At 38.3% G+C, this 15,481-nt stretch overlaps 1 protein-coding gene across 5 annotated transcripts in view; it reads right to left on the bottom strand.

Moving 5' to 3' along the window:
* Positions 1–3,039: 3,039 nt before the first annotated feature.
* Positions 3,040–15,481, bottom strand: part of fcho2 (FCH and mu domain containing endocytic adaptor 2) — a 95,481-nt gene continuing 83,039 nt past the window's right edge. For all 5 annotated transcript variants that reach the window (XM_038964555.1, XM_038964556.1, XM_038964559.1 and 2 more), the window contains 2 exons: positions 6,900–7,129; positions 3,040–6,589 (listed from right to left, as the gene is read on the bottom strand). In XM_038964555.1, coding sequence (XP_038820483.1) covers positions 6,567–6,589; positions 6,900–7,129 — 253 coding nt within the window. In that variant the 3' untranslated portion in view covers positions 3,040–6,566. The remainder of the gene's footprint in view (positions 6,590–6,899; positions 7,130–15,481) is intronic.

Here is a 15,481-nt window from a genome sequence, read left to right as displayed (position 1 = left end):
AAATGGTTTAAGCTCGTCACTCAATAAAAAAAACATATCAATACTTTCCCCCTTGATAACCAGCACACTTCTGTATGTTGTAAAAGCGGTCGCTGCCCATAGCATTGCATAATGCAGAAAATACGCAAGAGTTCAGGGGCCTTGCTTTAACAAAGTGACCATTTTCACTGTAGTGTCCAAAACGTATTTCAAGCTGTCAGGCATTCCCTTGGCAGCATGAGCCTCTCGGTGGATGCTGCAGTGTACCCAAGTGGCATCAGGAGCAACTGCTTGCACCCGCGTTACCACTCCACTATGTCTCCCTGTCATGGCTTTTGCGCCATCAGTGCAGATACCAACAATTATTGACCACCAAAGTCCATTTGATGTCACAAAGCTGTCCAGTATTTTATAAATATCCTCTCCTGTTGTCCTGGTTTCCAGTGGTTTGCAGAAGAGGATGTCTTCCTTAATTGACCTCCCATAAACGTAACAGACATATACCAGGAGCTGTGCCAGGCCTGCCAAGTCTGTTGACTCATCCATAGAATTCACTGGCTTGTACACGAAGCAGTAATTGTTTCAGAACATCTCCATCCATGTCACCGATGTGTCGTGAAACAGTGTTGTTTGATGAAGACATTGTCTGTATAGTTTTTTTGGCCTTTTCCTCCAGCATTGTCCCAGCCATATCTGCGGCAGCAGGAAGAATTAAATCCTCCACAATAGCATGGGGATTGCCTGTCCTAGCCACTCGGTAGCTCACCATATAAGATGCTTCTAGTCCCTTCTTATTAATGGTATCTATTGCTTTTATACATCTTACTACTTGGAGGTTGTCTTAATTCTCGCTCAAAAAACTCCTGCGGCTTATTTTTCAAATTGGCATGTTTTGTTTCTAAATGTCTGCACAAGAGTGAAGGTTTCATCGAGTTATGAGATAGTACTTTAGCACATATAACACACTGTGGCTGAGGAAAGGCACTACTCCCAATATAAGTGAACCAAAAATCAATGTAGTTCTCATCATATTTGCGCCTCTTCGATGGTCCAACATCCCTGTCTGTTGTTTGGTGCTTTCCCGAGTAAGAGGGCGGTAGCTCTTCGGCTGCGTCAGATTCTGTCAATGTCCATGCTAGCTGGGCTAACAACAAATGTAGAATTACTGATGCTAGCATTGGATGTGCTCGTGGAAGCAGAACAACTTGTGTCGTCAACAGGTGCAGGTGTAGTACTGCTGGTAGTAGCAGTACTACCAGTAGAACTGGTATGTGTCTCTATGGACGCGGCCTTACTTTTTTTAACCATTTATCAATTTTTGAGCAAACAGGATGAGCAGCAGCTACGTTTGGCTACATACGGACTGTTAGTGGAATTCCCATGAGAGAGTAATGGTTAATGTGATTGGAATTTAATTATTTGACTAAGCTACCTGTATTTGACATTGTGTTGTTGTTTCGCTGAACACTAGATGGCCTAATTGTATTTTTGCCAGTGAAACGAGGCTACTCAGGCGAGAAAAAAAACTCACCCAACTGTATAGCCATATCGGAAAATGTGAAGATTTTTTTAAATTATAAAAAATAAATAAATGTGAATCACATTTTTATTTGGCGCACCCCAGTTTTGGAATACCTGATCTAGATTAATGCTGTTCGTGGATTAGACACATGACGTTGAATTTGTGCACACACACACACACACACACACAGAGTCCATGCCCAGCACACACACACCACAGTCAGAGGTCTGAGTGAGGTGGTGGTGGGGGGGGGGGGGGGGGGAGAGGGAGAGAGAGAGAGAGAAGGGAACATGGTGATGGTTCACACATGTGCCTGTGGACCGGCGGGCCGACCCACCAGGCGGCTCAGAGAAGCTTTATTTCAATTAGCAAGGAGGTCTGGAAGTGGAGCAGCTGTGACATAAGGCATGACTGACTGTGTAAATATGCACAAGGAGGCGATGTAGTGCCCGTACGCACACGCCATTACCTCAGCCTCAGAGCCTGATGCTCTCATCTCATCTCCCGTGACACACTCCCTCTCTCTGATGGTCGGCCTACTGTAGGCCACTGCGTATACATCACATGCGAAATAGCTTCAATGCCCTCATTATGAATGTTCAGAATGATACATCTTGAATAGAGTATGCTGTACAGACAGTGGCCGTATGGAACTTTATGAAACAAAATGGTCAGACATGAGCAAAATTAAGCAATGCACGCACACATACTCACACATGGGTGGGTGGGTATGTACACACAATTATGTCTCACAGATTGTGAGAGTGTCAGAGGGCTAATTAGCTGAATAAATTAGGCTAAAAGGTGTACCAGTGAATTCATATTGAATTCATTGGATGTGTTGCTAGTCTCTGAAGGCCAACTCAGCCTGCCTGAAGAAAAAGAAACACAGCCAGGACTGTTCATATGAGCAGTGAGTATAGTAAGGCTATCAGGTTATATTTATTCCACTTCAAGTCCTTAACCCTATACTAAAATCATAAAACTCTGAGAATATTGTCATCCTAACAGTAACCGGTCATTTGTTGACTTAAAAACTCTAAAGTCATTGTGGGGCTGAATGAAGCCAGGACAGGAGAAGAGAGGCAAAGGCCAGTAAGCTGGACATAATAAGGTCTCTGGAAGGTCAGTGAGAAAATTGCTCCGAATGCACTGGTGTAATAGGGTTCATACGAACAAGGTCTCATCACCCTCTGTTTTTCATTCAGAGCCTGGGCTTGTTGAGATCCCCAAACACAAATCAGACCTAAATCGAGGCTCTATCTCAACCCAGAAATCAACCGTCATCTCTTAAAAAGCAATATTATGCAAGTGTGTCCCTTACAGATTGTTCTTGCACATAGGGACCTAGTTATGAATTTACCTTTAGTTGACATAGGGTTCATGTCAGATTTTTTGTTGTTGACATGATAGTGATCTCTGAATGATCTCCCCTTGACAATAGCCTTATAAGGCATCATCATCAATTTAGGATCTGCATTTAGAATCTAGATGATTCACACAGGTGCACAGGAAGAAAAAAAAACATACAAGAGACACCATTTTAAGTAGTCATTTTTATATACACATGTATATATTCATATATTACACATTTAATACAGGCATATTGAGATCGATCATGAAGAGAAGAACAGAAAAAAAGTGGCTGAGATATTTGTAAAAATGTACATTTCATGAGAAATCATATACACACAATTTTGCTTTTTTTAACTCTCCTTTTGACAGACATACAAAGAATTACCATAATGACAAGCCCCCACCCCCCCCCCCCCCAAAAAAAAATCACAGGGTGTTATGTAGAGACAGCAAGAACCAGCTTGCTAAATATACGTTGAATATATATTCCCGTTTCTGTGTGGGGTTTCTCTGATCGAAGGGGTGAATCGAGAGTAGCCTGTGCTGTTTAAAGGAGAACGCCACAAAGAATATGTTGTTCCACTCTAAACGTTCCTCACCTGCTACCTGCTAATGCTTTCGTTTAGTAAACTCCATTCAGATAACCTCACATCATTTGGTTGGGACCGTATGGTGTCAGTGTTCTTGAAGAGATTTAAATAAATGTTGAGTTTTTTGGTGTATTATTTTACCCATCATACAACTAAAGTAAGTATCTGCCTCTACAATGCTACTGAAGGTTGCAAACCTCATCTTTAAAAAAAAAATGTACATACAATTTAAACATTTCCAATAAAACAGTGGCGATTCAGATTAATCCATGCCCTACAAAACTAAATCTTGACCGAATCGTACTGTGTACAAAACAAATCATATTTAAAAAATGCTTCTCGATCAACATTGTTAAACAATAATTACTTCTTTCTCATAGTTATTAAATTCTGTGGCCACATATGGACTAAGTATTTTGTTGTTGTACTGAACAGTTTTATTTTTGAGGACAGGTTGGATACAGAAATAAATAGAAATAGATAGAGATACATAGAGGAGTCGAGATGGATATATATGGAGATGAGTCCTCTATCTATCTCTATGGGCGGATCACATATGAACTAGTAAGCGATGTGATGAAAGGCACCTTTTTATACAAGTAAGAGAAAGGCTTGGATTAACCAGATCTACTCATAGTGCCTCTGAAATGGCGTAGTGCACTACTATTCCGTAGTGCACTACTATTAAACAAAATAATTGAACTATATACTGTGGGTCATAGGCTGTCATTTCAGAAGCAGCGAGAACGTTAACAGTATCAAACCCTAACTGTTCCAAAGACCAGGTGTCTACAAGGATACAGTGGTCAGATGGCCACATACAGGATTGACAGTAACAGTACAAATCTAGTATTGAAGTAACCTACAATGCCTAGAGGGGCCTTTAGAAAATAGTCCACAATCACAGTGTTGCTGATGTGCCCATGATCAATGTTTGTAATGACAATACACTACTGATCATTTACCTACACCTATGTCAAAACAATGGTTTTGGGGAGGAGGCATTGGATAAAAAAGGCATACAAAAAACATCTTTGTGATATTGATAGAACTAACTGCTACATAACGTGTATGCATATCCCTCCATCTAGGAGATGTAGCCCGTCTAGATACTGGTCCTCCATTGGTATATAAGGCAAGAATGAATCACTCAGTATGACATCGAGTCAGCACCAAGAACCTTTGTCTCTCTCCTCACAGGCAAACATGGCAGTTACAGTATGTAACCTATCCCGACTGGATAGCGTTATATTACCGTCATCAACAGATGTCAAGGTATATTTTCTTAAGGCATTTCTAGAATTGATTTGGCCTGATTTTGATTAAGAAGCTAGGTCAGTAGGCTGTCCAGTGCTCTTAAATAGACAGGCTTTTTGGGAACAAAGATCTCTCGCTCTGATCAAAGAGAGAAAAATACCCAAGATAGAAAAGACTTTCAAAAGGTGACACCGTAGCAAAGAGAGAACTGAGACAGTGAGTCCACTGGATCAGTGGTTTCTGGAAGACAAGATGCCTTTGGGTTTGACTGGTGTAGAAACTGGAGGCATTTTCCTTTCAATGTCCGAAAACAGTACTATTATAAAACAACAACAGGCACAAGATTAGTGCTTTCTTTTTTTGTTAGCGGTGTTTTTTTTAACATACAAAAGGGCAGAAAGAAAAGATAGGCACGTTTCTCTATGAATGTATCCACAGTAAAGAAGAGGCACTGAGGTCAGTTAAGTATGGGTTGCGCCTGCCACTCGGCCGTGTCATTGCCATTGTTATCAATGTTCTAGACGTCACAGCCATATTGATACCCAAAAGTAGAACGGGGGCTAATGACTGTTCTGTCTAAATTACACTATAGTGGCATGGAAATACGATGACATTGCTCAAGTAGGCAAATATTTAGTAAGAAACAACTTTGCCATCATTATCATGTTGTCAAATGTACTTTATGCAGATATAACAACATTTCTTACTTAGCACAGTTCGTCAAAAATAGCTAGCAATGCTAACGTTAGCTATCCGGTAGATTCCTCTCAGTCTTAGCTAGCCAGCAAACATTATACTGCATCTAAAGTCAATATAGCAACATGAAAATGATGACAAAAGGTTTTCCTACGAATTATTTGCCTTCTTTAGTAATGTAATTATTTTTCCAAGCCACTGTAATGCACTTTTGATTAATATTCATCGGCACCAATTGACAATGCATTGAGTGGAATGATCAGTCGGCCATCAGTCCTAAAACCAATGTTCAAAACAATATTGTGACGAAACGTGCAGCCCACAAATTGTTTTTTGCCTTTGAACGAGAACACTTAAAATGTACTTTGTATGGTTGTCTGAAGCAACATACAACCAATTAAGCTTGTTAATTCTACTTCAATTTCTTCAATTTCTTCATTGCACACAATCAGAATAGAAAGAGCCCAGAAAAAAAAAAATCTGTAAAAAGAGATCTCGAGTTAAGTCTAAAGTACAATACTCAGCGACCGTATTTCGACTGGAGAAGAGAAGGAGAGAGGGGTGAGGGAAGAAAGTTTGGCCTTCTCACATCTTCTCTTCTCACTGTTTTACACAAAATCTTTGTTACTCAAGAGCTTCAGTGGAATACACAGAACATTTACAAAGGAGAGAAAATAAAATGTCCGGAAAGATTGTTAGTGCATAATTTTTCCCCCAATTTTTTTTGTTGATATAATATATATATATTTATATATAAGCCATACATTGTCACCTATACATAACAAAACACTACGATTCTGACTTTATAAAAGTCTGAATTAAATCAGAAAGCATTACACTTCTCAATATCTATACCTTTACATTTCCTGACAGCCCAATGTTTATTTTTATTTTATTATTATTTTTAAACAGTGTTCAATACTCAGTGCTGCTTTATTGCAGTAAGAAGCTCTCTTCTCTCTTCCCGGGGACAGACAGGTGCATTGGGACATAATATTAAGACGCTTTCCAAAATGTCTGGATGTGTCACAAAAACCTGTTGTATTCGCTGCACCTCTCCCCTCTAACCCTCCCGTTCCATAAATATGACAAAAAGGACTAAAATATTGAAAATAAAAACTTTCAATAGAGCCGTTGTGCTTGGGGGTCCAGGCCGGTGTGCCTACTCAACAGTCTGCCATGTAACGACCTAGGAGAATAAGGAACAACACAGACATTAGACCCCAGTATAGACCACGTCATTCACATTTAACTAACCAAAAGGGAGTGTCTACACGTCAAGTCACAACAGATACATTAAAACAATAAATTGGTGACAAGTTAGTAGTTATTACCTGTAGCTATTCACGTATAGCTAGGTAAGAATAGATTATGTGGTGAGTAGGAAAGAAAGAATCTACCATATGCTCTTTTGCTTTATTCCTGCACCCATATGTTTCGGCTGCAGAAGTCTTTATCAGGTGTCAGATTCTGTGACTAGATCTTGGTCCTATACGTACCTGTGGCAAACCTCTTCTTGTTGAGGGACAGTCTGTACCCGGCTCCCAACAGCTCCATGTCCACCCCTGACAGTGTGCTCCCCTCGCTCATAAACTGCACAGCCAGGGTGGTTGGGGTGGACGGGCCATCCGACAGCTCAAACTTAGCCCTCAGAGACCCCGAGCCTTCATTGTCAGACTTCTCTGAGATATCACTCAGCTTCCATAGAGACTTATTCAGCTCTGAGTTCCTGGTGGAAAGAGATGGAAGAAGACATGTGAACGTGTATCTTACACAAGCAGTTGCACTTCCACTCTACCATAGAGACATGACAAACACAGATACACGATTCAGTGTTTCCCCTAAATTCATTCATTTTAAATCGTTGCCACCACTGGAAAAAAAAAGGTAAATTGTGAGTCTCGTAGCAAAGAGTCTGAGAATACTTATGTGAATAAAGTATTTCTGTTTATTATTTTCAAAAATGTTGCAAAAAAATTCTAGAAACCTGTTTTTGCTTTGTCATTGTGGGGTATTGTGTATAGATTGATGAGGGGGAAAAAATATTTTATACATTTCAGAATAAGGCGGCAACGTAACAAAATGTGGAAGAAGTCAAGGGGTCCGAATACTTTCAGAATGCAATGTATATATAAAGTATATATAGATTTCAAATGTTTTTCTGCACAGATGGGCTTTTAAAATCAGAGTGACACGTTGCAAAGTTACATATCCAGATTCTCATCAGATCGTCCGAGAAACCTCCAAGGTAACTAGCTAGCTAGCGTGTAATCCTGGAAGTATAGCCAATAGACACATGTAATAATTGTTAGCTAAGATGCAGTAATGTTAAGCTAGCTAAATTCTTTGGGGGTTAAAATAGAATTGGCTGGTGATGATGTCATTGAGTTCAAGAAATACAATTAAAACAGTCCTCGATTTTAAAATGTGGTAAAAAAAAATTGAATTTCAAAGTAAGAGAACATAATTAAATGTTCATGCATTTTGGAGTAGGAATGTCCTTTTAAAAAAAGTGTTAAAAAATGACCTCCCAGTCATTCAGGAAGACCCCACCCTCACCACTACCTCTGCCCCCCATCCCGGAAAAAAACCCTAGAGGAAACACTCCTGTTACTAGATACACAACAACAAAACACAGGTAATGCTAGCGATAAGTACAGTACAACATTAACCAGGCTCACAGCTGATGCCAGTGCTGTGCTGTCTGGAATGTTGTGGTCTGTTTTTGTCATGGAAAAACTATTTATCAATACGAGTCAGTCAATTCGAATCAATCAAGCAAGCAATATATCAAAGCGTCAGTGACTGGCAGGTGGCAGCGAGGTAGGAACAGCTTGTCCCACGAATTAATCACAAAAAATGGAGGATTAGCTGATAACTACGAAACAAACATTCTGGATAATATAGAGAATCTGGAACTACTTATTGATCAGCATTTTGATATGCTCGAAAAAGAAGCGAACAAGAGAAGACCTTTGATCGAGTTCTGCGAGCAAAACTGAAGAGAAGCCGTCTAAAATTCCAAATGTAACATTGGAGGGGGACGTTTTTATAACCATGTCTCCAGGAGATAGTGCATTGCTTACAAGTATGAGCAAGCAGTTAAAAGAACTGGATCTATTGCCTGGGCTACTGCGGGAGGTTGAGGCCTTAAAAACAGGAATGGATTACACTAATAAAATGATGGAAGAAGTACGAGCGGATAATAAGATATTGAAAACTACCGTGGACTCCCTAAAATACACTACCGAGAGGCTACGATATGATAATAAAACAATGAAAGCCAAATTACTTGATCTAAAGTGCAGAAGCATGAAAAATAATATTGTTATAATTGTTATAATGGGAATAAAGGAAAAAGGCAAGGTGTTCATGAAACGTAATCTCAAGATGAACAGGTGGAAACAATTGATTCTCAAAAGGGCTCACCGTTTTGGTGGCAGAGCAGAGGGAAGGCCCCGTCCGATCGTAGCTGTGCTAACCCACTACAAAATGAAAATTGCCTAGTTACAACAGGGTCGGGAATTGAAGAACACCCCAATTCTTTATTAATGAACAATTTGCCCATGAAATAGTGGAGACGACGTGCCCTGTACCCCACTTTCAAAAGGCTCCGAGCAGAGAAGCAGAATGTTCGTCTAGTGGTCGATAAATTATATGTAAACAACCACATGTTCAAGGACTCGAAGATTACAACGTGGCTGTGAGTGATAGCTACCTCCTGTTGAAGTAGTTCCCGATACATATTTGCACCGCATTACACAGTAAACATGGATTCAACTAACCGGTGCCCCCACACATTGACTCTGTACCGGCTATATATCCCTGTATATATTGTTATTTTTTACTGCTCCTCTTTAATTACTTGTTACTTTTATCTCTTATCCGTATTTTTTGAAACTGCACTGTCGGTTAAGGGGCTCGTAAGTAAGCATGTCACTGTAAGTTCTACACCTGTTGTATTCGGCGCCTGTGACTAATAACATTTGATTTGATTAATTCGTTTTTTTACATAAACGACTTTTATTTGTTTTTGTTTTTTTCATGCAGTATGGAACTGTGGACTATGTTTACTTAAAATAAGGTTGGACGTGGATGGTAATGCAGAATGGGTATGACGAACTTATCCTTTTTCTATTTAGGCAATATGGAACTTTGGGCGTAATATCAGGTTTTGATTCAGGGGAAGGAGAAGTTGGGTAAGGCTGATCTTTTTCCTTTATGATTGTTTATTTATGAAATTTGAAGATTGAAAATTAGAAACACCAAGGTTGTTTTTTTAGTTTGATATGATATGGCCTAATTGTAGAGGTCGGGTATATTATGACTTAAAAGCTGTTATATAGTGCAGCCCTTGTTCGCCGATGTGAATCGGAACGATTAGCTTTTAAGATAAAACATAATAAATATTAATAGATTTATTATAAGGTGAAATTATTATATAACTAAAAACCGGTTCTCTATTGGAATAGGCCTATACGATCCTAAAATAATTGGTGTTGTTACCTATTTACATTTAAAATATAAATCTTAATATAAAAATGTAAAGGATGATTATTGTTCCGATACACACCGGCAAATGGAGTAGGTATTGTCAACAGGGTTGTTGTTGCTATTAGTGTGTGGCGGGCTGGTTAAGACGGATAAACTGATTGAAGTTAACGGAAGAACTAACACAATCACTGGCTTATGGAAGCACTTCTCTAAGCGAGAGAGAGGTATATTATATTTCTGTATAAGCTATTTATGCTACCTTTTATATATTATTGATCCTAATGATATAGGCCTATGTGTAAAACAGCCGAGGTGATAGAGCAACGACCCTGGAATAAAAACAAAATGTGTATCGGTGGAGAGAGGGTTTGTTTTACAGGTTTACTCGCTTTGGATTGTCAGTAATGCATGTATTCTTGGCTATCGTGCCATGGCTGTGTCAGAGTCGATTGTAAGTTAAACTTGGGTATTCCTTTATGGGCAGTGTGAAGCCTAAGACACATTTTTACTTGCAGTCATTAGCGGCCGTTAGAATCTATGTTCCTTTTTCCTTCCTCCTTTTTTGGTCGGAATACAACAGGCTATATGAGGACTACATGAAATATGTCTTGCATGTAATGGACATAAAAAAGGGACTGGTCTTGCGATAGATAGGTTGTTTTCTCTTAATTTTTCGAACATTTGAATCCAATGAACTGAGCAGGATGGGCTGACATGCCTTGCTAGGACTTTCAAAATATGAGCATGCATTTATAAGATTGTGCTGTTATTCTTTCTATTAATATGATCTATTATTGGTACTATTTATTTTTTTCTGACTGTTTTCCATGTTATTTGGTTAGTTCCCTTAAGCACCCTCATAGTTATTTATGTTATCATGGGACTGCCCATATTTCCCTTTGGGCAACTCCAATTGGCGGCCAAGGGTTTGCCTTAGGACACAAAGGTGCGTCACGAGTCAGGGAGATGGTTGAACAGACCTAGATATGGGGGGAGGTTTTAGTGGGTGGAATATTAGGACAATTGGAGGTTTACAAAGTTGCATATGATTATGGTACAACTATTTGGACACTATCATCATGGTGCTTTTTAATGGTAAGTTTACAAACATTGGTTGTGGTAAGTATAATTGAAACTTGGGTATCATTATGGTAAGTGCGGAAATAAGTATAGCAGATCATAAAAAAAGATATACATTTTTACATGAAACGGAAATAATATAATATCTATTGTTTACAGGTAACTCATTCTACAAATATAGATGAGGTTGGGTGGAAAAAGGACTGGGAGGGAGAAATAGATTTTTGTCATGGGCAAAGAAACTCAAAAGGGGTGATTATACTAATTGATACAAATTTTGATCAGATGGCACAAACAGATCAAGGAAAATTGATTCTTTTAAAATATGCTATTGGACCAAAAACAGATCTGGCTAATTAATCTATATTGGCCAAATAATGATGACCCACACTTCTTCGAAAATATATATAATAATTTATTGAGCGCACAAGCAACAAAAGAATCGGATATTACGGTGGGAGATTATAACACGGTTTTAAGTACCTCGATGGATCGTAAAGGAAATCATTCTACAAACTATCACCCTCAAGCACTTAAGGAGATCACAAAGATCATGGATACATTAGAACTCGTGGATATATGGAGGTTGAAAAACCCTGACCTAGTGAGATATAAATGGAGGAGGCTTAATCAAGCTAGCCGTTTTGATTACTTCCTAGTCTCGTTCTTGCTGGCATCAAAAGTTTTAAAAAGTTTTAATAGGAGACCGAATGCGATCAGACCACCATCTAATTGGCCTCCATATAACTCTTACAGTATTTCCACGTGGACAGGGATAATGGAAATGTAATCAAAGCCTATTGGATGACCATTTTTATTCTTAACTAAGACAAAATAATTAATAATTTACTTTTATTTTGCATAACATAGGTACAACAGATCCCCTTATTGAATGGGACACTTTCAAATGTACTTTTAGAGGCCATTCAATACAATATTCATCATTTAAACAAAAGCAGTTTAGGTCAAAAGAGTTTGGACTAATAAAGGAAATAGAGGAAGTAACATCGCAGGTAGATGGTAATGGAAACTGTACTATAGAGGCACAAAATAAAAAATAAAAAAAATTAATGGAGGTACTTATTCAAGAACGAGTGTAATGTGTTACAAAATATAGTGAATTGGATGGAAAAAGGTTAAAAATGCACAAACATTATTTACAGAAACTTGTTACAAATGGAGTTATCCATGATTCACCAAATTATATTTTGAAAAAGGAAGCAAAATATTTTAAGCATATGTTCTATTTTCAGTCTCTTCCATTTCCACTGAATGATGTTAACTGTAAGGATTTCTTTCCTAATAATAATAATAATCATCATGTAAAATTAACACATTTACAGAAAGACCTGTGTGAAGGCCAACTTACAGAAGAGGAACTTTTTGATGCAATACAATCTTTTCAGTCTGGAAAAACACCAGGGCTTGACAGTATACCAGTAGAGGTATATCAGACCTTTTTTTATGCACTCAAAGATCCATTATTAGCCTGTTTCAATTACTCTTATACAAATGGTAGACTTTCAGGTACTCAACAAGAAGGTCTGATTTCATTACTACTAAAGCAGTATCCAGATGGTAAGTATAAAGATCCAGTCCATTTAAAAAACTGAAGGCCTCTAACACTTCAATGTAAATAATGGTTACTTCTCAGAAAGTATTGAGCTTTTAAGAAGAGTAAAACAAGGCTGTCCGTTGTCTCCATATCTATTTATTATGGCCATTGAAATGACAACTATTAAAATTAGATCCAACAAGAACATCAAGGGGTTAGAAATCCTGGGGATAAAAACAAGTGTCAATGTATGCCGATGACTCTAGTTTTTTCTCAAGTCTGCAATCTGGATCTCTGCACAGTCTCATTGAAGATCTTGATCACTTTTCTAGCCTCTCTGGATTAAAACCTAATTATGAAAAGTGTACCATATTACGTATTGGTACGTAAAAAAATACAGTGCTTACACTACCTTGTAGTTTACCAATAAAATGGGCGGATGGTGAAGTAGACCTAATTGGTATTCACATCTCAAAAAATATAAATGAACTTACCAGAATTTCAATAGAAAGTTAGCAAAAATAGATAAGATTCTGCAACCATGGAAAGGTAAATACTTATTTATGGAAAAATTGATTAACTCTTTGGTCCTATCACAGTTTACTTACTTACTAATGGCACTGTCTACTCCAGAGGACTAATTTTTTAAATAATATGAGCAAAAAATATTTCATTTTATTTGGAATGCTAAGCCAGACAAAATTAAACGTGCCTATTTATATAATGAATATGAGTTTAGGGGTGGGCTAAAATGATTAAATATTAATGCTTTAAACCTCACTAAAATCTTCACTCATGCATAAGTCATACTTAAACCCAAAATGGTTCTCCAGTAGATTATTAAAAAAGGCTCATCCTTTGTTCAAAAATTGCCTTTTTGCCTTTATACAACTTCTCATTTCCGACTAATTGAAAATGTAATTTTGTTTAAAGTATCGCCTTTTCTTAAACAAGCCATACAATGCTGTTTACAACTTCAGTTTTATCCTCCATAAAAGATAGAACAAATATTACAACAAATATAGTTAAACTGAAATATACTAATTAATTTAAAAAACATTCTTTATGGATAAAAAAAAAGTATTATATTTATTCATAATATTATGAATAGAAACGGAGGAGTTATGTCACACATGCAGTTATCGAAAATATATGGGAGTATCTGCTCAATCCAAATTTACAACCAACTGATTGCAGAACTACCACAAAAATAGAGGAGGCAAGTGGAAAAGGGAGAAGGTAGGGAACTTGTTTGCTTGCCAAATATTAGAGATACAAATTGGCTGAAAGGAACTGGCATAAATAGAAAAATATACCAGTTTCATTTGAGGACAAAATTGTTGACAGCTGCGCCATACAGGTTGCAAAATAAATGGTAAGAGACTTTCAATGTACCAATTCCATGGCATATGGTTTATGAACTGGTACAAAAAACTGCACTTGATTCAACAGAGTTTTTCAATTGAAATTATTATAAACTCAGCCAAAAAAAGAAACCGCCTCTCACTGTCAACTGCGTTTATTTTCAGCAAACTTAACATGTGTAAATATTTGTCTAAACATAACAAGATTCAACAACTGAGACCTAAACTGAACAAGTTCCACAGACATGTGACTAACAGAAATGGAATAATGTGTCCCTGAACAAAGGGGGGGTCAAAATCAAAAGTTACAGTCAGTATCTGGTGTGGCCACCAGCTGCATTAACTTCTTTGGGATAGGGGGCGGTATTTTGACGTCCGGATGAAAAGTATGCCCAAAGTAAACTACCTGATACTCAGGCCCAGAAGCTAGGATATGCATATAATGGGTAGATTTGAATAGAAAACACTCAGTTTCTAAAACTGTTAAAATAATGTATGTGAGTATAACAGAACTGAAATGGCAGGCGAAACCCCGAGGACAACCCCCCCCCCCAAAAAATATCCTACCACTGATTTCAATGGCTGGCACTTTTATAATAGGGCAAAATCGTGCCCGATTGCAGTTCCTAGGGCTTCCACTAGATGTCAACAGTCTTTAGAAAGAGTTTCAGGCTGGTTTTTGGAAAAAAGAGCCAGAAATTGTAGTTTTTCTAGGTGGCTCCCATTTTGGCTGTAGTGTTTCCAAGCGCGTCAATGAGAGCGCGTTCCTTGGTATTTGTCTCCGGAAAAGACAATAACGATTCTCCGTCTTAAATTTTATCCCTTAGAGTACCTAAGGGTTGATTATAAACGTTGATTGACTTGTTTGGATACATTTATTGGTAATGTTTGGGATTAATTTTGTATGCATTTTGAAGAAGGCAAAACGAGTGGATTATTGACTGAAGCGCGCCAGCTAAACTGAGTTTTTATGGATATAAAGAAGGAGTTTATCGAACAAAAGGACCATTTGTAATGTAACTGGGACCTTTTGAAGTGCCAACAGAAGAAGATCTTCAAAGGTAAGGCATATAATTATATCGCTATTTCTGACTTTCGTGTCGCAACTCTCTGGTTGAAAATGATTTGTTATGCATTTGTGTGCTGGGCGCTGTCCTCAGATAATCGCATGGTTTGCCTTTTTGAAATCTGACACGGCGGCTGGATTAACAACAAGTTAAGCTTTATTTTGATGTATTGCACTTGTGATTTCATGAAAGTTGAATATTTATAGTAATTTCATTTGAATGTGGCGCTCTGCAATTTCACCGGATGTTGGCCAGGTGGGACGGTAGCGTCCCACTGATCCGCAAGAAGTTCAGTACTGCAGTGCTTCTCCTCCTCATGGACTGCACCAGATTTGGCAGCTCTTGCTGTGAGATGTTACCCCACTCTTCCACCAAGGCAACTGCAAGTTCCCAGACATTTCTGGGGGGAATGACCCTAGCCCTCACCCGCCGATCCAACAGGTCCCAGACGTGCTCAATGGAATTGAGATCCGGGCTCTTCGCTGGCCATGGCAGAACACTGACATTCCTGTCTTGCAGGA

Source organism: Salvelinus namaycush, chromosome 26, assembly GCF_016432855.1.
Source record: "Salvelinus namaycush isolate Seneca chromosome 26, SaNama_1.0, whole genome shotgun sequence".
NCBI lineage: Eukaryota > Metazoa > Chordata > Actinopteri > Salmoniformes > Salmonidae > Salvelinus > Salvelinus namaycush.
This window is presented reverse-complemented; position numbering and strand designations above follow the sequence as displayed.